The sequence below is a fragment of the Sinohyriopsis cumingii genome, chromosome 15 (assembly GCF_028554795.1).
Source record: "Sinohyriopsis cumingii isolate HCF-2022 chromosome 15, ASM2855479v2, whole genome shotgun sequence".
In the NCBI taxonomy this organism is placed as follows: Eukaryota; Metazoa; Mollusca; class Bivalvia; order Unionida; family Unionidae; genus Sinohyriopsis; species Sinohyriopsis cumingii.
This window is the reverse complement of record NC_142975.1, coordinates 30,496,832-30,524,600: the sequence shown is the minus strand read 5'-3', so window position 1 is coordinate 30,524,600 and position 27,769 is coordinate 30,496,832. Positions and strand designations below refer to the sequence as shown.

At 35.6% G+C, this 27,769-nt stretch overlaps 1 protein-coding gene across 1 annotated transcript; it reads right to left on the bottom strand.

Moving 5' to 3' along the window:
- On the bottom strand, nucleotides 1–26,958 carry LOC149781485 (von Willebrand factor D and EGF domain-containing protein-like). Its single transcript, XM_089935568.1, has 13 exons — nucleotides 26,740–26,958; nucleotides 26,432–26,517; nucleotides 16,976–17,039; nucleotides 16,192–16,380; nucleotides 14,997–15,226; nucleotides 14,036–14,342; nucleotides 12,111–12,251; nucleotides 10,895–11,177; nucleotides 10,236–10,426; nucleotides 6,795–7,067; nucleotides 6,199–6,307; nucleotides 1,095–1,224; nucleotides 1–661 (listed from the first exon to the last, which is right to left on the bottom strand). Exons 1-13 carry the CDS (start codon nucleotides 26,818–26,820, stop codon nucleotides 607–609), a joined length of 2,139 nt encoding a protein of 712 aa, XP_089791694.1. The 5' UTR covers nucleotides 26,821–26,958; the 3' UTR covers nucleotides 1–606.
- Nucleotides 26,959–27,769: the final 811 nt, after the last annotated feature.

Here is a 27,769-nt window from a genome sequence, read left to right as displayed (position 1 = left end):
ATATATATATATATATATATATGTGTGTGTGTGTGTGTGTGTGTGTGTGTGTGTGTGTGTGTGTGTGTGTGCAGCATCCTTCCACAACTTTAAAGATGAATATTGATAATATAGGCTGGTTATACACAGATAAAAATAAGTCCCCATGCGGTGAAATTTCAAGTATCTGATTTGAATAATTGATATTTTCTTCATTTTGTCAAATATGTCTGCACATGAATAAAAAATGCAGGCCAGAACAATCAAAATGACGTTACTGAGAACTAAGCTCAAATAGAAAATGTTCCTGCCACACGAGACCAGTTATAGTCGTCACAGTTAAATGAACCACATTAAGCAGAATATGTCATGCTGATATGTTACAATCCTTGAATAATACACATTTATGTCATGCTGATATGTTACAATCCTTGAATAATACACATTTATGTCATGCTGATATGTTACAATCCTTGAATAATACACATTTATGTCATGCTGATATGTTGCAATCCTTGAGTACTACACATTTATGTCATGCTGATCTGTTACAGTCCTTGAATACTACACATAGAATAGGGGAATAGATGATAACTATGTTTGCGACAAAGTCGCATAAGACTGATTTTACGATCTGATCGCACATGCTGTCCACTCTTGGCTGGCAGCGACCTTCTTTATACTGAAATAAAGGACGAAGTATAATAGAATAGAAATGAGAAAAGGTAAGTTTCTCCTCTCTTTCTTCGATGTTTTTAAATATTCGCATGCTTACGAATAACTTGTACATAACACAATTTTCAAAATTAAAACGTGGGTTTGTCAAATAAACACAATGGAGACATGTCTCTTTGTTTATCTAAGAACTAAAATAGTGTATGAAATTCAGCCGGAAATATAAGAATAATCACATCGATATATGTCTATACCTCGGAATGTTAGCGATACAAATTACACTGGATTATCTAATAATATACCAGCCGATTATGTCTTATTTATGTATTTCGCTATCTTCCTTGCGATTAAACGGAAATACGCTCTTTATGTCTGGGTATGGATGCTTGTATGTATTTTGGAAGAGATCTGTTAATAACATATTCACACAAACGTAATACCGTGTAGATTTCTTGACGCTGATAACTACGGCCAAGAGCAAGAATATCAGACCGACTGGCCCTAGGACTGCACCGATGATCCAAAGTTTGGACTCTTGGGACATCCCAGAGGTATGTTGATTTGGACATTCTGCCATTAATGGTATTTAGAAAATTAAAGCAAAATTATATAGAGTGGAGGCAAGTTCATTGGGACAACATTATTCAAAGAGTTTTAAGCATAATTGAATCAAGCACATTTTCGTATTACAATGTCATCATGTATATTTATTTGCTAGCTGTACGGCTATATTCAATAAAGGTTGAAACAAATTGATGAATACTTCTACTGACCTGTTAATAATAATAATAATAATGAGGACTTTGTATAGAGCCTAATCTCTGGAAGCTTTAAGCGCTTTAACTTTAGACAACACCTAGAAGATAAGAAACATAATAATATTACTAAAACAAACAACATGAAATTAGAAATACATTAAAAAAATAAATAACATGCTGAGAATATTTCAGGTAGGAAACATCATTAGGTCTTTAAGTTTGTTCTTGCAGTCAAAATAAGCGAGTTTTGAGAGCCCTCTTGAATGTTATCACTGTGTCCTTGTGTCTAAATTCAGTGGGCAATTCGTTCCACGTTGCTGGGCCCTGGTATGCAAAAGAACGTTGTCCATATGACTTTGTTTTCATAGTGGGAATAATGAGTATACGATTGTCGGAAGAGGAGCTTAATTATCTTGCTGGTGTATACACATGGGTGAGGTCAGATAGGTATGTTGGACTAGAGTCCGTCAGTGAAATGTAGCACAAAGAACAAAGTTTGTGTTTGATTCTGGATCGAATGGATAGCCAGTGTAGGGTACAGAGCAGCGGGGAGGTGTGTTCTGATTGTGGTACTCTAAGTATGATCCAAGCAGCTCTGTTTTGAACTTTTTGAAGTTTCTGGAGTAGATATTGAGATGAACCAGACATAATTGAGTTACAATAGTCCAATCTTGAAAGTACGAATGAACACACAAGTGTTTTTAGTGGCATCAACTGAAAGATATTTACGAACTGAGCTGATGCGTCTCAGCTCAAGATATGCAGCTTTGCATATGTTCATGACATGTTGGTGCAGTGTGAGAGTACTGTCTAGAGTAACACCTAGGTTTCGTACTGATTGTGTGAATTTAATGTTGGCGTCACTGATATTTATTGTTTGAGGTAAAGGATGTGAATGAGAAAGTCTTTTTGTTGTGATCAGAATGGCCTCAGTTTTATCATCATTCATCTGCAGCTTGTAACAAGTCATCCATGATTTCACATCAGAAATGCACCTATGTACACCTTGGATGGTAGCATCAACTTCAGTTGGGTGGCTAGATTTGTATATTTGGGTGTCATCAGCGTACAACTGATGAGACATTGGATGATGATCTATAACACTTGAGAGCGACTGAGTGTACAGAATGAAGAGATCAACTGGGTTGGAGTGTATTCCGTTTGCAAATACAATTTGTGTCCTGTCGACCAAGTAGGACTTGAACCACAGTAAGGCTGTATCATGAATGCCAAATACATGCTGGAGACGGTAAAGTAATATATCATGATCTATTGTGTCAAATGCTGCAGACAAATCAAGGAGGGTGAGGACTGTAATCTTTCCGCTATCCAACGCAGAGATCATGTCATTAACTACTTTTAAAAGAGTAGTTTCAGTATTGTGGCAAGGGCGATATGCAGACTGTACATTGCTAAAAAGACTGTTTTAATTTAAATGAGATACAAGTTGGGATAGAACAACTTTTTCTAAGATTTTTGAAATGAATGGGAGATTAGAAACTGGGCGGTAGTTCTTTAAATCGTTATGGTCTAGTGTTGGTTTCTTCAGCAGAGGCTTTACAATGGCAGTTTTGAAAAAATGATGGGAATTCCCCAGATGAGAGAGAGGTATTAATAACGTCAGTTAGTGAAGGCAATACTGGATCTAAGCATTCAAGCAGCAGTGATGTTGGAATTAGCTCAAGTTCACATGACTTTGGTGCACTCTTCATCAGGATTGTACGTACGAAATCCATAGAGACAGGTTCAAATGCTGATAATGGTTGCCGCTCAAATTCTGTATCCCAACTGTATGGTGACGACGAGTCAGCTGAAATTGTGGTGTCAGGCTTATCTCTAATGGTTTGTACCTTGTCACGGAAAAAATTGGCAAACATGTCCGGAAGGTCGACTTGAGAGAAGGTAATTGGAAGTGGTGTTGATTTGCTCCTGGACATTAGCTTGTTAGTAATCTGGAACAGCTCTTTGCAGCTGGAACTTTCCATGATCTTAGTAGTGTAGTGGGCTGATTTCGCTGCATGGACTATATTTGTGACATTCTTCTAAGTGACTTCATAGATTTGCTTATGAATAGTGAGTCTGGTGGAAAGCCAGAGCCTCTCAGCTTTACGGCGGTCTCTTTCAGAAGCGTGAAGCTGGTCCCTACCACTGCTATACCATGGACAATACTTTTGAATTGATACTCTGCACTTGGTAGCTGGAGCATGTTTGTCGAGTAATGAACGCAGGCAGTTATCGAGTTGTTCTGCTGTAGGAAGTAAGCAAGTTGTTAGGTTTGCTTGGATGTCGTGCATTAGTTTGGTTCTATTCATCATACGAAGGTTTCTCTTAGTAGCAGATAAATGTGGAGGGTTAGGGACTGATACGTCTAGATGGCATATAATGCAGAGGTGATCTGATGCAAGGTCATGGGATACCAGGGAGGACGTAGAATGTTATCATCTGGTCTATAAAGAATCCAGTCTAAAATGTGACCATGTTTATGGATGGGTTGGTTAACTGACTGTTTGAGGTTGAAAACATTAATGGAATCTATGAGTTTTGATCTATTTGAGTTTCCTGTGTAGTTAAGACGTTTTATCATAGAGTTCTTTTTGATGACAGCAATTCCACCTCCGCGAGAATTACGGGGGAACGACTTGGTGGAGTAACCAGTGGGTGTTAGATCCGCACACTTGGGCTCATCGCCTGATGTTTTTAGCCATGTTTCTGTCAAGAATAATATGTCAACATTTTCGTAGTTGATAAAATTAACTATTTCTGTGCACTTTTCCGGTGGTCCTACTGACTGGGCATTGAATAATGCAATGCGCAGAGGTATTTCTTGGATAGTTGACATAAAGGTTGACGAATTAATTTGGATTTGATTAGGTTATCTAAATTAATGGTCGAAATGTTTTTAAATGGTTGTGCCGAAATAAGGGAGATAACTGGAATTCCTCTTCCTGTTCTACGCCGGCCAGCTTTGAAATAACGTTTCTTTCTTCGCTTCTGTTTTCATTTAGGTAATGATGAATGTAGTCCCAGTTAGTTCGTTTAGTCTAGAGCACAATGTAGTGTGGAGAGCCAAGGAGTGAACATTTAAAGCAGTTAATGAGGGTCCATCGTAGCATAAACGGGTTGACAGGCGAGTATCACGTGATGGCGGTTTGTTCAAAAACAGTGGAGCAAGACAGCTGAGAAAAAGTCTAATTGTTCTCGTTTCCAAAACAAGGAGATGAAGAAACACATACGAATGTAACAGCCAATACATAATGAACACAATAACGAAGATGAAAACAGACAACAAGCACAAATATCGTGAAAAAGGCACTAAAAAAACGGAACAGCTGCTTCAAGCCGGTTAAGCGATAGCGGCCATCTTATTCAATCACTTTATTATAGCATGCACTTGTACATAAATATAAGTTTAAAGAATTACTGGCAAATCTTTTATATGCTGAGCAGTTTCTCTGATTTATGGTGTCGGTAATGTACAAAGTACAACGAATAAAATCTTACATCTTGCAGTTAAATATGTTATAGTAAACTAATAAAACGAAGTTAAAGATATGAAGTTAAAGTCAAATGGAACCAAGCACGAGGTAATTGTACACGGTACTGCAACATGCTGGAATTATTGTACGAATCTTTCGACTGAAATATATGATTCCAAAATATATATGCCAGGGCTGAACAAATCTGTGTTACACAAATTTTGTTTTCATTCATGGATATTGTTTGTTTGTATCCCAGATTTTTGTTTCTCTTCTGACGGGTAATTTTTGATGAGGGCAAAACATTGTATCATTAAATCTGTATCGTTAAATCTTTATCGTCAAATCTGTATCGTTAAATCTGCATCGTTAGATCTTTATCATCAAATCTGTATCGTCAAATCTGTATCGTTAAATCTGCATCGTTAAATCTATATGTTATAACATTGTGCATCAGAAAAACAACGCATGCTTGGAGACGCCATTAACACATCATTCATTTTCTTTGTTGGGGGTTAAGTCATATGGTATCAGACACAATTAGTGGCTTAACAATTTGATTACTGTAGCTCACAAAAATATTTCCGAATTTCTGTACACACAAAAACTAAATTGTAATGTTTTCAAACACACAAAAACTAAATTGTAATGCTTTCATACACACCAAACATAGGTTGTAATGCTTTCCATGCACATTAAACATATATTGTAATGCTTTCCATGCACATAAAACATAGATTGTAATGCTTTCCATACACACAAAACTGAAACCTTAATGCACTGCAGACTTGTTGAATATCAAAATGAATCAACTCTCAGAAAAACAAGCAGAACGCCTCGGATGCGGGAGGTCGTGGGTTCGATCCCCGGCCGAGCCATACCAAAGACTTACAAAAATGGTACTAACAGCTTCCTCAGCATTAAGAGGTTAGTGTTAAGACTGGTCGGCCTGGTTTCAGGATAATGTGACTAGGTGGGACATCATGCTACATGTCTTCGGCATGATGCCCCAGTGCTAGACATCACTATAAACTGTCACACTGCAGACATCGTAGCGATATGACTGATATATTGTTAAAGCTTTCTTAAAAATCCACACACACACACACACACTCAGAACTACTTTATTGAGATTGTAAAAAACATTAATCAATTAAATCTTTTGTATCATTTATTACATTTTTCAAACTTACTTGAAATCATTTTAGATACCAACCAATGATAATCGTATGTGTGAAGTGAAAACTAAATATCATTTGTGGGTTTTTTCTTTTTGCTGTTACAATTTTCGTACAAGATATTTTAGGTACCTGGCCCATTGATCCAGCTGTACAAGCCACCAATACTTGCCGAACAAATCTGACAGCCAGATGACTCTAATTCCTCGTAACACTTTCCGTCCATCAAACAGAATCCGTCCTAATAAAATACATTTAGTTAGTTAGTTAGTTAGCTAGCTAGTAAGTGTGTATGGGATTGTTGCGCATTTATGAGAACTTGTGAACCCCGTAATCATCAGCTACTGTATGGGAAAGTCCAAAATACATAGTATACTATGAATTCTCACTTCTTCATAAATCTCCAATAACTTAAAAAGCTTAGGAAATGCATGCATAATTATTTACAATTTAGGCGATCGAAATGCTGACAAATAAAACGTATAGTTAGGAAAAAACAGTCGGGTAGCTTGCTGTTTTTGTTACTTTCTATAACTCGTTAATTGATCAGTAGGGTGTGTCATGGATCAGGAAGTATTTATGACTCATTTAGCACACTTAAGTTGTGTCATTTGTATATATGTATTATTGTTTATATTACTTAGATGAATATGCTATTTTAAACCTAACAATAACTGGGTGCTTGCAGTGACATTAGTCAGTGTATCTCGTAATTAATTCAGCAATACCTGCATCACGCAGTGAATGTCGAAGCCAGCTTTAGTGCAGTTGACACATTCGGAATCAAAGATCAGTAACGTTGACTCGTGACTGAAGAGTTCACCATTATTGCTCACAGAAATGCGATATCCTCTAGCCAGATAGTTGCTGTCACCTGCCGGCAAACCCGTTTCTCTAGTACCTCTGTTGTCCGGCAGGGGGCACTCGACTTCCACACTACTAATTCTTTTGGCACCCTGAGTAATGTTGTTGTGTGTTTCTTTGGTGCCATTCGATTGAATCTGTGTTATAATTAAGTTTTCATTATCAAGAAAGCCTGCAGGCACAATCATGTAAATGTTATATTGAAATAACAAGCATACGATCATTTTCAAGACCTCTTCTCAAAGGATTATCTTTAGCAAATGCTTATTGAACATGTTGACTAGTGTCGTCAAGATGAATGAATATATATATATATATATATATATATATATATATATATATATATATATATATATATATATATATATATATAGAGAGAGAGAGAGAGAGAGAGAGAGAGAGAGAGAGAGAGAGAGAGTGTAATCTTATAAAATGTATATATTTAAGCTAACAATTATTCAATTTTACATAATATAATATTACCTATAATTGCTTTATATAGGATACTGGTTGTGCACAGTTGAATACAAATTCGAAGAAAGAACTTTCAAAGTCGGTATGCAGCATTTTATTTGCATCGACGTTGTCTCCCTTGAGTCAAAATCGCAGCCTTTGCTGTTGAAATGGGATGGGATACTATACCTTGTCATATTATGTATACAGAGGACATCTATGTTCTGCGAGTAGATATAAGGAAATGTTTCAGTCTTGAAGTGGAAACATTTTGTATTGTCATTTGTGGCTTCGCCATAAACGTTTGAAGGCAAAAACTTACTATTTGTCTTGCTTTGTTTTGTATATTCTTTGCCAGTGTTTTTAACTGCCCTATTACTACATCGATAAAAGGAAGTTAATAAATCTTACGATATTTTTAGGACAGCGACCGTTTCTAAAATTAAATTGTACATACTAAAATTGTTTATTGTGCCAAATTAATGACTGTTTACATGCGAAAATTAAGTGATTGTTATTTCTGTTAATAGAGCTGTTGTGCAGATTGATAAAGTAAACATTGCTGGGGTGAGAATACTGTAGAAGCCTGGCGGATTAGTTCAACAGACTTCAGAGCGTAACATCTTTAAATAACTGTTTGCTTATTGTGATTTTCCTTGCAAGGGTTTTGGTTTCCATGTTTGTTTATTTCTTTATTAGTGTTGGCAAGTTTGTAGTCGATTTCGGTAACATACGATGTAGCCCAATTTAGATCGTCACTTACTTAAATGCCTGATTTCTCCATCTTATTCGAACATGATTATGATTGTGACCACAGTTAAAATCACTACTTGAACAAGTTTATTGCTATATATTATCAAGAGTTTTTTCTCAGACATATATACTGTTTGTTGTCGAGTGTAACAGGTATACGATTTTGTATAGGTGATATTGAATATCAAATAGCAACAGGTATACGATTTTGTACAGGTGATATTGAATATCAAATAGCAACAGGTATACGATTTTGTATAGGTGATATTGAATATCAAATAGCAACAGGTATACGATTTTGTACAGGTGATATTGAATATCAAATAGCAACAGGTATACGATTTTGTACAGGTGATATTGAATATCAAATAGCAACAGGTATACGATTTTGTATAGGTGATATTGAATATCAAATAGCAACAGGTATACGATTTTGTATAGGTGATATTGAATATCAAATAGCAACAGGTATACGATTTTGTACAGGTGATATTGAATATCAAATAGCAACAGGTATACGATTTTGTACAGGTGATATTGAATATCAAATAGCAACAGGTATACGATTTTGTACAGGTGATATTGAATATCAAATAGCAACAGGTATACGATTTTGTATAGGTGATATTGAATATCAAATAGCAACAGGTATACGATTTTGTACAGGTGATATTGAATATCAAATAGCAACAGGTATACGATTTTGTACAGGTGATATTGAATATCAAATAGCAACAGGTATACGATTTTGTACAGGTGATATTGAATATCAAATAGCAACAGGTGAATGTAAGTTAAGTCAATGACAATTTGCATGTTTTACATTGAATAGCAACTCTAAAACATTTAATACTTGTAGCCTAATTTTGTTGTTGGGGTTCATTTTTAGACATTGTTCTTGGCGTTTTCACATTGGTTACATAGCTGTATGCTAGAGGTTCAAAGTTCTTGCCCTGTTTTCATATCTGTTCTTCCTGGGGGAGAGAGAGAGAGAGAGAGAGAGAGAGAGAGAGAGAGAGAGAGAGAGAGAGGGTGGGTGGGAGGGTAACAGAGTAAGGAAAAAAAGAAGAAGAAAAGAAGAAGATGAAATAGGCCTAAATATGAAAATACAGGTCTGAATAACAGACATAAGGGCACTTCCTAAATGGAAAATGGAAGTAGTTCCGAAAATGATATCGACGCTGTGGTGATATGTTTTCTCCGACTGATATATCTCAGTATTTCATTATTTAATCTATAATAAATATGCATTCGCATCTTTTAAAAAGTTATATTTTACCTTTTGAATTAAAGGAATTGAAGAATTTGTTAATTATTTTAAAGTGACATGTTTGTATGATTAAAGTAATTGAGCGTGTCATTGTATTTTTAGGTAGATAAACAAATGAATGTTCATGTCAAAGTCAGAGAAAATAAAACGTAGAGATATGCTAGCATTTTAAGGACAGACATAAACTTAAAAACAGACATATTGTTGCACATCGATTCGTGAATATTTGTAGATAAAATAATTTATATAAAAGAGATGATCAGTTTTGCAGCTAAAGTTTTATTGATTTACGGAGAATTAATTCAGCCAGCAATAATTTGTTAAACCTTAACCATGTACATAGCTTAGGGATAACACTATCTGCTAAATATGAATGAAGATGTTTAGTTCAATGGCTCAATGTCATTCTTGAGAATTCCCGCAAAAGTTTTCAAACAATAACCGTGTATGACTGCTGTTCATGCCAGATCGATTACCACGTATATCAATTATATATCAAGTACCTTTGCAAGCAGATAGAAGAGAATAAAATACTTGTACTTAAAGGGTACTCTTAATTCACATGGATTAGTACTGCTAACATAACAAAATCGCACGCGGCACGCCATGAACAACTCCGCTGTTAATTTAAACTGCGTATATACCATATCCTTAAACCAAGCATTCATTCTAAACCGTGTACATCTGTGAAATTCTATACAATATCAGAAAACCATATCTTCATACTTTAAAGCTTAAAGACAGGATGCTAAACAAAATCCGCAGGTAAAGTTCATGGGGAAGGACATTACAAAGGTCTGATTTGCGAGACTAAAGTTAAAAGACCTACCCTAAAATCTGAAAGTCGACAGGAAAGTGTTAGTACATCTATGAAATTTTGTCCAAGAACAGAAGTTTTTTGACAGAGACGTTTTCGCAAATCGCAAACACCAAGGTCAGGTATGCCACTCATGATAGGAGGTCGACTGAGGTCTACTGAGCAGTCCACATCCCCAAACCCCGTGAAACATTCACATGTACCTGCAGTGAGAAAGGATTCAATGCACAAAGCGTGCTTGTTTTTCAACAGGAAATTAGTGATATAAGCATAATATTGTATTCCTTTTATTCCATCTTACCATCGTATTATTCAGCATTTTATAAAGATAGATACAGTCTACCATCAAGAAATATTGAAGGGAAAACAATTTGGTATCATTGGTATGAAAACTACGTTATCGTTAAACATAAATAAATTATAGGGCACAAAGACCCTTCAGAAAACATCGTAAGAAACGTAATTAAAACCTACATGATATTTGGGCATTGAACAGGAATAACTCTTTTCAGCAAGCAACCGTCCCACCTTTCCTCTCTCTCTCTCTCTCTCTCTCTCTCTCTCTCTCTCTCTCTCTCTCTCTCTATATATATATATATATATATATATATATATATATATATATATATATATATACATACACCAATAGTTACACTTGACTAAAGTCTAACCATTTTTGCAAACACCATGTGAATCGCAATCTATAGGGCAAGATATAGATTCTAATTCTTTCAAGAACGTGTCACTGTATATAAATGTATTGCTGGAAGGAGGACTCGTTGTTTCCAATGATGTTCTATTGTATGTCCCTTCGCTAGAATTATTCGAGCTCGTGAAGTTTCCTAAAGTTTGTAAAACATCTTCTGGAATAGGTTGATTCAAATAAACTTGAAAAATGCAATTAGATTTTGCGCTTTCGAGATGGGTTCCAGCCCAATCCATCGAGTTTGTAATCTGGAAAATATAAAAGATGATAAATGTTATGTTGAACAAGAAATGGCAGAATTGCGCGCTATAAATTGAAGAAAATATTGAATTTATTAAGCCCTGCGTAATTTAATAATATTTCTCAAACTTTCTTGCAATAAAAACGTGAACAATGCCAATGCAGAGCTTGACAAAACGATTCAACATCTCCGTTAATCAATAAAAGAAGAATAGCATATTGTTTTTCTCAGCAGGTAACCCTCCCAAATGAATTCATAGAAAAGTGTCAAATACAATTAAAACAAGACAGTAGGTTTCTGAAGAATCAGCATCATATCTATATTGACGTAAGCATATGTACATATTTGTTGGTAGGTAAGTATGTTGTTTTGTATATCGGTAGAAACATATGCATGCAATAGAGGTAAAATTGTGCGTACACACACACACACACACACACACATATATATATATATATATATATATATATATATATATATATATATATATATATATATATATATATATATATATATATATATATATATATATATATATATAATGTTCACCAGAAATGTGAGAGAAAAGTAAGGCATTAAACTTAAATATAAATTATATATTATGATTACTTAATCGATTGAAATGTTTTATTAATATTATAGTTTATATTTTAACCATTTAGGTAGTATGCACATTGGAATTTGTTAATGCATTAAAATAATATTCTATTTACAACAGGGGATACGTTATTGTTAATACAAGGTCAAATAAATCGGCAATGCTTATGGTCTAGCATTAGTTTTGATTCAATGTCTGACCTAAATAGCAAAGAATTTAATAAATTGTTTTGTATTCATGGTTCTGTATTGTGTATTATTAACTCTGTCAAAAAACTCACTAGACAGAATATTCATTCATGCACCATTTTCGAAAGAAAATAAAATCCGATGTTGTTTATACCATTGCATCCTGTACACAAGTGTCAACAAACGTCTGGACATCAAAGTCTGGGATATTAGAACACTTTTGAAACACTGCAGATGAATTTAAGTAATTCCAGCAATCTGCACGAGCGGTGTTTTCAGTGTAAACGGTTCTTGTCTGAAATAGAATTTACATTTTTCTTTCATTATTTCGATTATTAAGACTGAATTGATATAAAAATTTTAATCTGTGAATTTATATGTCAAAGATTTGAAGTAATTATTTTTAAAGAACAGAACAAAAAACCAGTTATCATTCTAATTGTAAACATAAAAATATAAGTCGATCACTTTAATCTGAAAACAGAATTAATGGAATGAAGGTTAGCATAACTTGTTCGAGATATAACCTTGCACATACGTTACTCTTTGATGATATCATTCAATAAAACACCGTCTTTGCGGGAGGTCGTGGGTTCGATCCCCGGCCGAGTCATACCAAAGACTTACAAAAAATGGTACTAATGGCTGCCTCGCTTGGCGCTCAGCATTAAGAGGTTAGTGTTATGATGGGTCGGCCTGGTGTCAGTATAATGTGATTTGGTGGGACATCACGCTACATGTCTGCGACATGATGCCCCAGTGCTAGACATCACTAAAAACTGCCACGCTGCGGACATCGTAGCGATATGACTGAAAAATTGTTAAAGCTACGTTAAAAAATCCAAATCACACACACACACACACACACACTCTCTCTCTCTCTCTCTCTCTCTCTCTCTCTCTCTTGATATACAAATGTAATTTATCACATTTTCTATCTGCATAGATAGAAATTATCCTTTTGGAACGCCCATGCCGAAAATCCTTACAGTACCTAACGTGAATGTTACATGGCGTCAAAAAATATAATCATTTTCATAAATCGTTTTTCATATTTTTTTGCTGAACACAACTGTACCAAATGTGAGCTGTCTGGTTAAAACACATGTAAAAAAAAATAATTAAAATATGCATCGTTTGTAGTTTTTTATAAAAAAAATCCCACCTTTGATTTACATAGTTCGTGGAGAAAAATAAGGCCAAACATTTTTCCTGTCGACAAAATTTAACCTCTTGTGTTGGGTTTCCCTATTCAGCGTCATTACATACAGGATGTTCCATTATACTAGCTAAGACTTATGGATACTTTGTGATGTGATGTGATTTTGATTTTTAACGTAGCTTTAACAATTTTTCAGTCATATCGCTACGATGTCTGCAATGTGGCAGTTTATAGTGATGTCTAGTACTGGGGCATCATGCCGCAGACATGTAGCATGATGTCCCACCCAGTCACGTTATCCTGACACCAGGCCGACCAGTCCTAACACTAACCTCTTAATGCTGAACGCCAAGCGAGGCAGCTGTTAGTACCATTTTTTAAGTCTCTGGTATGACTCGGCCGGGGACCAAACCCACGACCTAACGCATCCGAGGCGGACGCTCTAACCACTAGGCCACCGGAGCGGTTGGATACTTTGTTTTGTGGATCTTATTTTCAACAATAGATACAGAGATAACCTGAATTTTAAGATCTAACTTGAGTTCATGTTACTTGAATGTGATACATAACGGTGTCATCATTATGCTTGTATAACTTAGGTACTGTACAGTTCCCTTTTTACGGAGCTTTCAAATATTAACATATCTGATTCATTCCATTTGTCTTTAGCAAGATGGCATAAGTGTAATGGTGATCTCGCGACTGGTTTTGTGTCTTTAGCAAAATGGCTTCGGTGTAATGGTGATCTAGCGACTGGTTCTGTGTCTTTAGTAAGATGACTTAAGTGCAATGGTGACCATCTCGATTCTGGTTTTGTGTATTAGAGGGTTTTACACTAGAGCAAAGCCTCTTAAACAGGTAATCAAAAAAGTTTTACGCAGACATGAACGATGTGTGGTTGCCTTCTATTAACCTACATTTGCACTCCTTTCAGATATTTTTAAAGGAATATCCTGAATTTCAAGTGAATCCACATCGTAAGTTGCATAATCTTCTCTGGAGTCATCGGTACTTCTCTTTCGAAATAGTCCACATTTTCCTGCCTCTGCAGGTTTTTCCTTGTCCCTTTCACAAGTCTTCTGGAGATCTGGAGAGCAAGTAGCAGTAGTTTCGATGTCTTCTAAACCTTTTTTCCTACCACAACTGCATATGTATAGTTCTTCTCTCCATTTTCGTAGTGTGGCATGATTTGATGGTTTGAACAAATCTTCGCTTTTTTGAACCCTTGAGACGCATTGAGAATAAAGAATAAAAAAATATGTCATATAACATTTCCCGAAAATGATATTTCAAATGGTTCAGAAAAAAGTTTTAATTTTAAGAAACTTATTTCAATATTAACTTTTTTTTCTTCTCCATGGAACATGCACGTGTTAAACAAAATTCCTCTTCAACGAAATTGCTTCAATCCCTTTCCTATAAATGACTCTTTCTGAAGTATTCTACATTTGTATACACTTAACCGCTTTGTTTGCTTTTCTTTTTTACGTTAAATCGGAGCAAACATATCCATGATATAGACCAAGAGTGAAACTATTTCCAGTCATTGTTGTTATATAGACTTAGCTATTGGTAACCAATCTTTAACCTTAACATAAAGAGAAATATCGAAAAATCTTTATAGTAGTATTGGGAACAATGTGGAAAGCTGTGCAAAAACAGCATGTATCTTCATTGGTGTTCTCAAAGATCTTGCCATATTTGATCCTGAGACAAGTAGTTGTACAAATCTGTAAAGGATTGTGTTATACATAAATAAGTAATTAAATATAGTGCATTTTAATGATAAACTTACATATTGTCTCATACGTGTTTACAATGCATATATAAATAGAAAATGAGGAATACAATTGTTGTCTAGCGTAGATCATGTATTACCTCCACTCATCATTGAAACCTTGTGGGTCATCCCAATCAGATTTTATTTCTGGGCTGTATGCTTCACCATTCCTATTTCTAAGATCATTTGTCTTAAATCCGTCAAAATATCCACAGAGACCAGTTGTACGCTTTTCGTCTGCCAGAGACGGATATATGAACACATCGATGCTGTGGGCAGAGTATTGCTGTTTCATAATTGTTACCGTTGTACCAGTTGGGAGATGAACCTGTCGTTGTTTAAAGAGGATCAGAAAAGTATTAGTTTTCAATCTGCTTTTACATTACGAATAATTCTTCAAGATTTTAATATGAGTTATCAAATTTCAATCTATCTGAGTCAGTAATGGTTAATAAAAACATAAAAATGGTCAGGTCAGTAGACAAGCTCAGTATAAACGTTGGAAAAGTGAGCATTGATCAACAGCAAATGTAACGATACTTTACTTGCATCTTGCTACGCACTAAATTGGGATCATACTTCAAGCATATAAATGTTGTCTTAAGCAGTCAATATTGTAATATGTAGCCGGTACTGTTGCTTTTATTCTCCATATGCACTGTTTTGCACCCCTCTTTATAAAAGCAATAACGGTAAATGACCGAGAGTCTTGTTACAAATAGTCTAACGTTGCATCTTGGCTTGATTAATACCAAAGTGCAACTGTTTCATCTCATTACGATGTTTATTACTTTTCGAAATATACTAAATTCACTGAAAAGATATTTGCATTACTTTTTACATCGTGATAGTTTAATTAACGGCAACAGAAGGTCTAGTGCAGACACTAGATTATTTTAATCCAGCGTTTTGTAACGTTACACATCCCACCCTACAAAACTAAACCATCCCAGTTCTATCTACATTTGACTGTCTCTGAAATGATGTGAAGAGCAAATCGGTAAAATCTGTCTTAATTCTTGCTTCTTGCAAGTAAGGTTTGCAAACTAACACTCTGTCCGCTGTGCCTATTTCGTTTTAGCAAATTTGTAAAACATTTAAATTAAAAAAATCACGGTAAAATTTTGTTATAGATAAAGCAATATTTCTCAGACCTTGTAAAGGGAAACGGGGATAATTAGTTAGGGATCATAAATCGTCCATCCGTACTTTAATCTGAGTTCTGATGATTACATCTGGCTATACAGGGGTATGCTATAGTTAACCTCCGAAATTAAAATAATCAACACAAACTATGTATGAGTTTCCATCTTCCATTATTTTCCCATTAAGTACGCCGTCTAAGCACTGCTGCATTCGGATAACATGCACATTTTCACACTTGTCAACGATGAAAAGATCTCTGCCGGCTCGAACTGCCACACCACAAGGACAGTATGGCGTCTGATTATTTCTATTACATGCTTTGGTCTTCAGCTGGACCTTTCAAAACAAAAACACACGAAAGGAAAAATCGATCGTTAACCTAATTTCTTCAATGTTCTGCATATTTGGCAGAAGACTGTTCATGCATATAAATTCTAGACGAGGGTAAACATTTCAACAAAAACCTGAATTAATGTATTATCAAATTTAACCCATAGTTGGCATCAGAATGTTAAGAAATCACAGATATGTTAAATAATTCAATTTTGTTCTTATGCTTTTTAAGAAAGGCATTGTATATATGATTTTTAGTGTTTTATATAATAATACCACCAATAATAATGTTTATTATTATTATTATTATTATTATTATTATATAAAAGTATATTGGATCGGAACCCTTTAAGATCGATAAACAATCATTTTGAAACACGTTCTTCCTGTTAAAGTGCAATGTAGATCTTTGCAAGCTCTTTAATCAAGTAGAAGCAGAACTAATAATTAGGTGAAGAGGGATGCACCAGACTCGTTTGGTTGATGATAATGCTACGTTTACCATCTTTCTATATATACTGTTATATTCCTCCACTATTCATTGATTCATTGCTTGAATTATTAAATGTAAACATTTTGTTATGGTTCAATCTGTTACCTCAGCTTCAAAATCTGTATTTTTGTACATCACAAATGTACCTTCACGCTGATTCTCGTATTTCCTGAAAGTAAAAGTTGGAGTTGAAGTTTTAGGGAAAGTATTGTTTCACGGAAGTCAAAATGGCCTCCATCGCTAAACACGCTTAAGTTACTCCGGATTTTGTGCTGCTTTTGTCTGACATATGTGTTTGTTGACTGTATTCATCCACAATAGTGATTTCTTCATGCATTGGCTATTCTATTGAAATGTTTCCCTTCATTTACCTTTTTAAAAGAGAACTATTAGACTTTTTCTCAAACACCTTGCCCCACTTATACTGCAACCGTCTTTTGTTTTGAACATGACGTCATCACCTTATACTCGCCAATGGATCCGTTTATGCTACGATGGACCCTCGTTAACTGTATTAAATAATAACTCCTTGGCGCTCGATACTACATTGTGCACTGGACTTAACAACATGGGACTACATTCATCTTTACTTAACTATAAACGAAAGCGGAAAAAGAAACGTTGCCTCGCAGCCGGATGGCGTAGAAGAGGAAGAAAGATTGCAGATATATCCATTTCACCGTTTCCTTCACAGCATCTTGAAAACTCGACGTTTAATCTGGAAAAATTAATTCATATTACTCTTAAATATTCAAACATAAAGGCTTGTCAACCACTTTGCATCGCAGTATCCAACGGCCAGTCAATATGACCACCGGAAAGGCACACACAAATAGTTAACCTTAACAATGGTCAGGATATTGACGTCTCTTTCCTAATAGAAGCATGGCTAAAAGAATCAGATGATGAGCCAGATTATCTGGATCTAATACCCTGCGGTTACCCCATCAAGTCATTCTCACTCCACTCCCGCGGATGTGGAATTGTTGTCATCGCAAAGAACTCCATAATTCACGATCTTTACTATACTACAACGTTCAATTTCCTACATACATCGTTTGAACTGGTCCTAACGTCACCCTCAATAGAACAAAGGTCCGTCCATTTTTTCTGCCTCTGACAGTCTGTTAGCCAACCCATCCATAAACATGATCACATTTTAGACTGTATTATTTATAGACCTCGTGATAACCTTCTACAGTCTTCGTTGCTGTCCCAAGAACTCACTTACGATTACCTCTGCGTCATGTGCCATCAAAACCTCTCCATATCCGTTAGTTTCTAAGAGAAATATCCGTATGATAAATAGCACTCTATTAACGCATCACATACAAACAAACCTAGCAAATTCGCTACCTCCTACAACAGTACAACTTGACACATGCTTGCATTTTGTTATTGATAAATATACCCCAGCAACCATGTACAGAGTATCAATTCAAATGTGTTCTCCATGGTAAGGTAGTGTTAGTGAGCTTCGCACTGCTGAAAGAGAACTCCGTAAGCCTGCAAGGATTTGCCTTTCCACCAGCCTCAGTTATCATAAGCACATCTAGAAAGCTGTTAAAAAGGATGGTACAAACATAGATCATGAAGCAAAATTAGCGTACCAAAGAACAAAGATTACTCAAACTTCGAGTTGCAAAGAGCTCTTCGAGATTACTAACAAACTAATGTCAAGGAATAAATATATGCCACTTCCAACGACCTTCTCATATGTCGACCTTCCAGAACTGTTTGCAAATTGTTTCCGTGACAAAGTCCAATATATTAGAGATAACCTTGACAACACAACTACAATTCATTCATCGTCAACATACAGTTGTGATAAAGAATATATACGGCAACCTTTAATAGCATCTGAACCTCTCTTTATGGATTTGGTACATAATATTGTGAGAAAGGGCGCCACATACTCACGTGAACTCGACCCGATTTCGACATCACTACTGTTAATTGCTTATATTCAATATTGCTTTCACTAACCGTTGCTATCAATACTTATCTCATCTGGGAAATTTCCAACATTTTTTGAAACTGTTATGTCAAGCTACTGTTGAAGAAACCGACACTTGACCAGAACGATTTAAGGAACTACCGACGTGTTTCTAATCTCTCATTCATTTAGGGAGCCCCGAGTGGCCGAGTGGTTTAAAGCGCTCACCGTTACGGATAACTGCCATCTCACCTCTGTTTGCGTGAGTTCGAGTCTCAGGTTCGGCTAACGTTGGTACGCGAGAAAGCCTGCCAGTAGCTTCTCGTGGGTCGGTGGTTCTTCCCTGGGTTTTCTAGGGTTCTTCCTCCACCAATTATACTGGCCGCCATGTATAGAATATCTTGTGCTGAAAATGGCGTTAAACCCTACAACAACAACAACTCATTCATTTAATTTTTTTTAGGAAAAGTTGTTTTATCCCAACTTATATTCATTTGAATTCAAAAAGTCTTTTTAGAAATGTGCATAGCCCTCGCGATAGAACTGAAACCGTCGTTCTGAGAAAAGTTAATGACCTTCATACTGCTTTGGATAGTGGAGAGACAACAGTCTTTACCCTCCTTGACATGACTGCGGCATTTGACATAATAGACCATGATATATTACTTCATTGTCTCCAGCCCGTATCTGGTATTTACGATACAGCCTTAATGTGGCTCAAGTCATATTTAGTCAACAGGACACAAATTATTTCCGTAAATGGAAAACATTCCATCCCAGTAGATTTTTATTTTGGTGTTCCTCAAGGCTCTGTTCTTGGCCCAATTCTCTTCATTCTAAATACTCAGCCGCCCTCAATTGTGATAGATCAACACCCAGTGTTTCATCAGTTGTACGCTGATGACACTCAAGTATACAAATATATAGCTGCCCATCTGATGTTCAAGGCGTAAAGAGGTGCATTTCCTATGTGAAGTCTTGGATGACATGTAACAAGTCACAGATAAATGATGATGAAACTAAAGTCATTCTGATTACCAAACAAAAACTTTTTCACTCTTATCTCACAATTAATATCAGCAATTCCATCATTTACACAATCAGCACGAAACCTCGACAGCACGCTCTCATTACTCCAACAGATAATGACCTTTTGCACGGTTGCATATCTAGAACCAAGAGTTCCATTCACAACTTTCTTTCTGTTGATGCGACTAAAACACTTGTGTGTTCCTTAGTATTTTCAAGACTTGACTTTTGTAATTCACTTCTGTCTAGTCTCCAAATCTACTACAGAAACGTCAGAAAGTTAAAAGCACGGCTGCTCGGATCATGCTTAGAGTACGAGGAACTGAGCACACCTCCCCCTGCTCATTTACCTCCACAGAATACCCGTTCAATCCCAATATACCTATCTTACCTCACCAATGTGTACCCCACACAGAAACGTACGCTCCTCTTCCCACATTCATTGTTGCCACGGTTAAAACGAAGTCATACGGACAACGTTCTTTTGTGTACCAGGCCCCTCTACGTGTAATGAATTGCCCATATGTCTTATACACGAGGAACTATGATCTCATTCAACACTGCTCTTAAAACTCAGCTATTTCTACTACAATAACAGACTTAAATACTTAATAATGTTTACTTCCGTATATATCGTCATCATATTTTTGTTTTGTAATTTCATGGCGTTTGTGTTGTAATCTTATCTTTATCCATGTTTGTAATACTACAAGTCGCTTAGAGCTTTTAAAGATTAGGCGCTGTACTAAGTACACTGCCTCATGAAGCTCTTTAACCTATAGCAGTCGGAATCAGTCGTCAGACGTCACATTATAGGCCTCCAATATACACATATATATATACCCTTTCTGACCATCCCTTTTGAAGTACAAGTACGGCATCATCTTCTTCATATGATGAACGAAATATAAACAGAGTGTTGGACTTATATTTTCTAACTGCACTGAGTTTCAGAGAGGAATGTGTTTTCTCAGTTCCAGTTTACGTTACATATTGGTAATACCATCACACTGAATACCAATAATGTACTTTGTGTTGCAAAATAACAATTAACTATTTTTATTTCATCTCGGATTATTTCAGACTGTTTTCTGTTCTCTTCTATGGTCAGCGTTGCAGAATAGTATGCTTTCTGCATTCCACGTTTTACTGGTAAAAACACTGGCACTCAAAAAGATAGACCCTAGGTTCGAATTTTCAATATGTGTTTGAGAAACGCCAGTCTAGATATTCTTACTTATCCTAGCAGCTGTGTGAGAGACTATTGGTGGGTGCCTCCTCGTACAGAGATAACAAATCGGACCAGTGCATTTTTTAAAATTATGCCCTTTTTCGCCATGCTAGACACGTTTCTCCTCACTGTTCGTCTTCCATTCAGGAATTCCATTACACATATAATATTTCTCATTTTGCTCTGTGAACACCGAATTCAACATCATTTTGTATGAATCATATCAGCCCGTATGTACTCTTTTTACGGGACCTGACATGAAAATTATGAATGCATCAGCCCTTTTGTCACACAGAATCTTACATTTGTCATATTCTATGCTATCAGTGCTTTTTGAATGACAACATTTCTTATGTAAACAATTATTAGTTTTTATTGGATAGGTTATCTCTACTAGTCCATTGTTTGATAATGAGTTACACAGTAAAATATCCGAATTTGAACACTGATCCTATATGTTTTTATCATATTACATTTTGGAATTTTGTGAAGAGCTCTGCCTCTCAGAATAAATGGTGTTTGTGCAATTATTTTGCCTGCTTCAATTTTATTAAAAATAGTCCCTATTATTCATAATGTGTTTTTATATTTCCTGACATTACTTAACTCTACCAATTATTTAATGTAAGTCAAATTGATTTATAATTTTTGGCAACATTGAATAATGATGAAATTATATTGACCTCTTTTGTTTGGAATCAATGGCACGCAAATCAGCCTCTAAAACTTTGGTGTTTGTTGTAAGAACCAGTATTGCATCGAAACTTCCTCTCTCGGTACCAGAATGTGAACTATGTGCTCTCTTTTGCAACAAGATTGAGCTTTTCCTCTGAAAGTCTTTTATTTATTGTTTTTGTGACTCCCTCTCTACAATTTTCACACTTGTTTCTACCTTGTTATGATGAATGTTTTCTGATTTAAAGTAAAACTTTCTCCTATAAAGACAACCTTTGTCTTTTTTCTCAGTTTATCTGTATGTTAATGTTATAATTTCTTTCTGCATTCTTTATATGATTTCTTTATTATCAGTTTACGGTCTGGGTAGACTCACTTTTGGCTCTGGGTTTCAGACCTCGACATTCATCAATTTTTAATGCGACAAGTGATGAAAAACAAAACGATCATGTTAGCTGCCATAAATACTTAGTAAAATATGGTTCATCAAAACAAAATTTCTAATTAACGAAATTTTAGGCATCCAAAATATCACTTTTATACCAGTGTGTATTTCTGTTTCCTCTTATTACATAAATAAATACATATAGGTGGATATTTCATGGCTACATACCAAAATGACAGACACACGGGAAATAAAGAATAACATTTGACAAGCAGTTAAAATTACTTCATTGATTCAGTTATCTACATGCATGATATAAATAAATAAATCAATCAATCAATCCTCTCTGCGCCGTTTGGTGCTTGAGGCGACAGCAAGGGAGCACCATTTTGGTCTGTCGGCTGCTGTTATGGGGGCGGTCTGTAGGGTGAGGCCCCTGGTCTTGAATTCTCGCTCCACGGTTCGGCGCCAGGTCTCTTTGGGTCTGCCACGGTTCCTTTTCCCCTGTGGAGTCCATCGAAGTGCCACCTTTGGTAGTGAGTCAGGGGGCATTCTGCAGACGTGGCCGAGCCATCTCCATCGACGAGTTGCAATGGTCTCAGCGATGGTGCTTGCGCCCGCTGTATGCCGGAGTTCCTCGTTCGAGATCATGTTTGGCCAGAAGATCCTTATGATCCGTCGCAGGCACTTGGTCTGGAAGACTTCGAGCTGGCGCTCTATGTTAGCAGTGGTCTTCCAACACTCTGACCCGTACAAAAGGACGCTCAGCACGTTGCTCTTGAAGATACGGATCTTCGTGTGGGAGCTGAGTTTTGTTGTCCTCCAGATGGGCTTCAGCATTGCAAAGGCCTGGTTGGCCTTGCTGATTCTTGTGGTGACTTCCCTTGTGCAATCTCCATCCGTGGCGACCTTGCTGCCCACGTACGTGAATTCGTCTACTTCTTGCAGAGGCTGGTCGTTGATGGTGATTGGGTCGCCCACTCTAGTGTTCTTCCTCAAGACTTGTGTCTTCCCTATGTTGACTTGAAGACCTATGGTGCTTGCTGTCTGTACCAACTGTTGTGTCTTCTGTTGGATATACTGGTGTCTGCTTGCCAGCAACCCGACGTCGTCGGCATAATCCAGGTCATCCAGTATTGAGGTCATGATATATGAACATTCTAAACATTCTTGAAATACAACATTTATAATTTCATTGGGTGTTGTCTTTTTTAGATCACCAAAATGAAAAAACTTATGTTTGATGTTTGAACCGTTAATTATTTTACAGCCAGTGGACCAGTGTACTGGTGGGGAACTAAAAATAGAGCACTAAATAGTTTGGGATACAGCCATTGGCTAGTAAATGGGCTATTTTTTCTCCATTATTAACTTCACAAACGTCAATCGATGTACTAATGCTAATATAAAAATGTGTGATTTTATCTTTATCTCCTGTATTTCCTCTTATACTGACTAAATGTATATTGTTGCTAACTTATCGTATTAGCTGCAGCCAGGCGATCCCACTGTTTAACAGTAGAACGAGGTTCTAAAAATCTTTTCAAGGATGAGAAATTTTCTCTAACTTTCATGAATGAAAGCATGAGTGCATTGTGCGCCAGTTCAGTGCATATTTTAATATGATAACATTACGCCCTATGGAAAATGAATTAATGTTCTGATCTAAATGTTGACAACTATCTTTGAAATGTTGGCTATCGTACTAATTCTTTCGGAGAACTAAGAAATGTCACAATCAGTGCAAAACTCACGATTGAACGATGGCACCTTTTTCAGATTCGAAATTAATTTCTCCCTCTCAGAGACAACTGGCTTTAATCAAGACAAGAAGAAAAATCAAGCTAGACCTCCTGAAGACAACAATTTCCTATTTCTAATGTATGTGCCGGCACTAACTAGTATGAAGCAATGATGACAAGGCCAACTTTATAATTTTTAAAGGTTAAATGAGTATCATATACATAAAATTCTATAGGGGGTTTCACGGTTAGTATCTCCCCTTGAAAACACCAGAGGGCATATCGGTGCAACTCACCTCCGGATAGTTCAGTCAATCAAGAAAATGTGACAGCCCGCTCACATTATGCATGCAGGAACGATATCTCACTATCTTAAAAGGAAATTCTATCAATATTTGATCAATTATTTTTACATCTTTTATTTTTTTTCACTAACTTGCGCTTGTCCCAACTTTCAAATAAATACTATCAGCCCATTTCAGAACTTAATTATCTTTCCATTACTACCTTATGCTCTAGTTAGTATTATTTTATTGTGCGAAAGTGTATCGCTGCGTAAAAAGTTCTTGCAATTTATCTCGCTTGAAGAATAATGAAAATATATTTATTTTGTACAGCTTCAATCATAACAGTTAATGAAGGTTGAACGACAATGAGAAAAAATCTAACTTCTTAAGTTTTTTTATTATTATTGATTTAGGCTGTTGCTGTTCTATTAATGTTCATTATATTTTTCATGAGTTTTTTCAAAATGCACACATGTAAATCACGCTTGAACAGACAAGCGCACGTACAAGTCTCCTTTATGATTATTTTAAATTTATTTCCTTTGCTTTTCTATTATTGTTCATTATATTTTTCATGAAATAACTTGAGTTTTTTCAAAATGCACAAATGTCAACCACGCTTGAACAGACAGGCGCACGAGTCTCCTTGATGATTATTTTCATTTTATCTCCTTGAACGGTTGGAAATTTTAGAGTATACAATTTGGAGAAATATGATGTTAGACACACTATGCATGTATAGCACATTTGTGGCTCTCACCTATCTGTCTGTCTGTCTGTGTGTATGTCTGTCTCCTTTCATCTGGTGCATGGGTATGTATATCCTCTAATGAATGTGTGTTCGCATACGTATATTACATAAACATACTTCTGGTTAAAAACGAGTATAAAATGATGCTAAGATAGAAAGAGTGACTGATAGATAAAGACAACAAATATGAATATGTGTGAGTATCCATTTATTATTGACTTGTAGAGCATGTTCTTATAAGCAGTCTCTTTTTTTAAATCATAATGTTTGCAATTTCACATCTGGTCACGTGGATCAATATTGATTTAAAAGGCGAACCAAAATAATAGGACAGAATCTGTGAAATAACTGGATCTTAAAAAATTACATATTTGACGCAAGGAAAGTTAAAAAGAAATAATTAATTTTAAGAAGGCTGTTCTAGATGAATTTGCTGGTAGCAATCAGAAATGTTGTCTAAAGACCCCAGCAAATTTGAGAGTTATTACGTGTCAGCAAAACAAAGAAAAATCATGCTGAAAGTTATTGCATGTACCGTCCGATATTTGATGTTTCAAAAGTCAAAAAGAAAAAAAAATTAAACAGAAAGAAGAAAAAAACGTCTTTGGGCATGTTATTTAATCTGAATATTGTACGATATTTACACCCAAATATGAATACATATTCCGTCTGCATTAATTGCACTCATTTATCGTTATGATAGTTAATGTAAATATTGCTTTGTTAAGTTCTTCTGAATACATTAAAATACCGTGTTCCATTTTTTTATTTTAGAAAACAAACATTTCTGGCTTAAAATATTCAGCTTTACAAATCAGCTGACGTATCGAATTCGTGTTATAATTTTCTTATCGAACTTGTGTTATAACTTTCTTAACTTGTGCATCATAAACGAACTATTAGCCTTGCGAAAATAACTGAGAAAGAAGGATATAGCAACATATGAAAAATGCAGATTGTTGAGGTTGTTTTTGTTAAAGTTATATAACCAAAAATGTGCAATCAATGTTTAAAATCGGAGAGCAGGGTAAAATGTTTCTACAAATGTATTTGAAATTATGGATAATGAATTTATATTATCAGGTATGGACAGTGTATTTATTTTAATTATTTTATATAATTTAAGTATGGAAAGTAAATATTATTTAATTATCTGATATAATGTAAGTATGAACACTGAATATAATTATCTGATTTAATGTCTATACTTATTCTCCTATTATGAATAAAAGATGTTTGACATATATAACTGATTCATTGGTTTAACCATAATGATCTGTAATACAGCTAAGATACCTTCCTTTGTTGACTTTATGTTTCTACAACCAAGTGTAGAACGGTGAACTATCCGGAACTGAAATTTTTTTGTGGGCATGCGCATTGGAGCTAAGGGAGGTAATTTTAGGCGCTACGATCAGTAACTCCTTTGTAACCGTGAAACCCCCATTAAGGACACTCTCCTCTTGAAGGAACGTTTGTTAGAATTATCGTGGAAGATAAAGAAAACAAAACAATTCATACTTACAGGTCATCAAAAGTTTTCATGTGTGGATCACAAATAGCATGACATGACTTTCCTTTGAGGATCTCCATATTCGGGGATATGTGTACCTTGAAATGTATTTAAATCCATGTCAATAATTTTATCTAGGAGGGTAAGATCATTCGACTATATAACAACTGACCACAAAACAGGCTTTCAATTCAGACTTATTTGATTATTCTGATGCAATATCTTGGCAACCCTTTCATAACATAATTATAATCGATCCGCGAGAGAAAAATGTTCATAGTGTATGAGAGATAGATAGAACAATAAGTCTCTCTAAATACCTTGACATTTTGTGGAAGGATTTTATCTGCAAATATACTGTGTGAGTGAAAAACTTTCACTGTTTTGAAATGGATTTCCATCACAATCGGTGGAATTTTCGAAGACGTTTTCCCAGATTTTAGAACAATGTTTAGGGGAAACGGTTTGTCCCATTGAATCTTCGATATTTCTACACCACATGGTGTAGATGCTTTTGTTCCTGCCTCTAGAATCCTGCATCTGGTTTCAGAAGGAATATTATCCTAGCAGCAGAGAGGGTGAACAGACCATAGAATTCCGACAAAACAAATAAAACAAACAAATAAATCATCTCGTAGAAAGGTCCAGATTTTACAAATGAACTTTCCTTGAGATGTTTATTTTTGCAATGACCGATTGTACTAATAAAACCTCAGTTTGAAATAGTATCTGAAAAAATAAAGTACTCTACGTGTTTATTTATTTCTTGTTTATTTTTTGACGACCAACGTTGGTAGGTACCCTCTCTGCTGCTCCCCCTGTTACCCAAATATTTTATCAATACCCACACGATATCTTGTTCTTGGATCATGTAAATTTATTGTTATAAATCCATGCGGGGTAGCTTGCGCTCGTGAGAAGAAATTTTTGAATTTAATTATATCCATGTCACCACCACACCAGGTTTGATGAATATTTCGCAACGTGTGTGTGTCTACGCCATTAAACACAACTAAAATGTTGCAGTTGTCTCTGATCACTTTTGGTATTTGTGTATATCGTTGAGTAACATAGATCACGTCTGTATTTTTGTGTCTACCTCGGGAAAATATTCTGGCTGGATTTGATTGTTTATCTAGCATCACATCGTCGTATACAACTAAATTATTAATAAATCCGTCTATGGAATCTACGGATGGTGCTTCATCAATATCGGTTATAAACTCTATAACATCATTATCTTCATCCAGTAATCGCGCGTTTTCATTGAAATCTTTAAGTACATCATAACATCGTTGATCATCAACGGATGGTGCTACTAAATACAACTTATCCCATTTCAACCATCTC

Bases quoted from the DNA above. Each gene is read 5' to 3' on its own strand.
- LOC149781485 (XM_089935568.1), bottom strand. From the start codon at position 26,820: ATGGAAATCCATTTCAAAACAGTGAAAGTTTTTCACTCACACAGTATA. The intron at 17,040-26,431 runs GTAAGTATGAAT...TTTTACTTTCAG, and splicing joins ATGAAAACTTTTGATGACCT to GAAATACGAGAATCAGCGTG. The intron at 662-1,094 runs GTATTACGTTTG...CCTTTATTTCAG, and splicing joins AGCGTCAAGAAATCTACACG to TATAAAGAAGGTCGCTGCCA.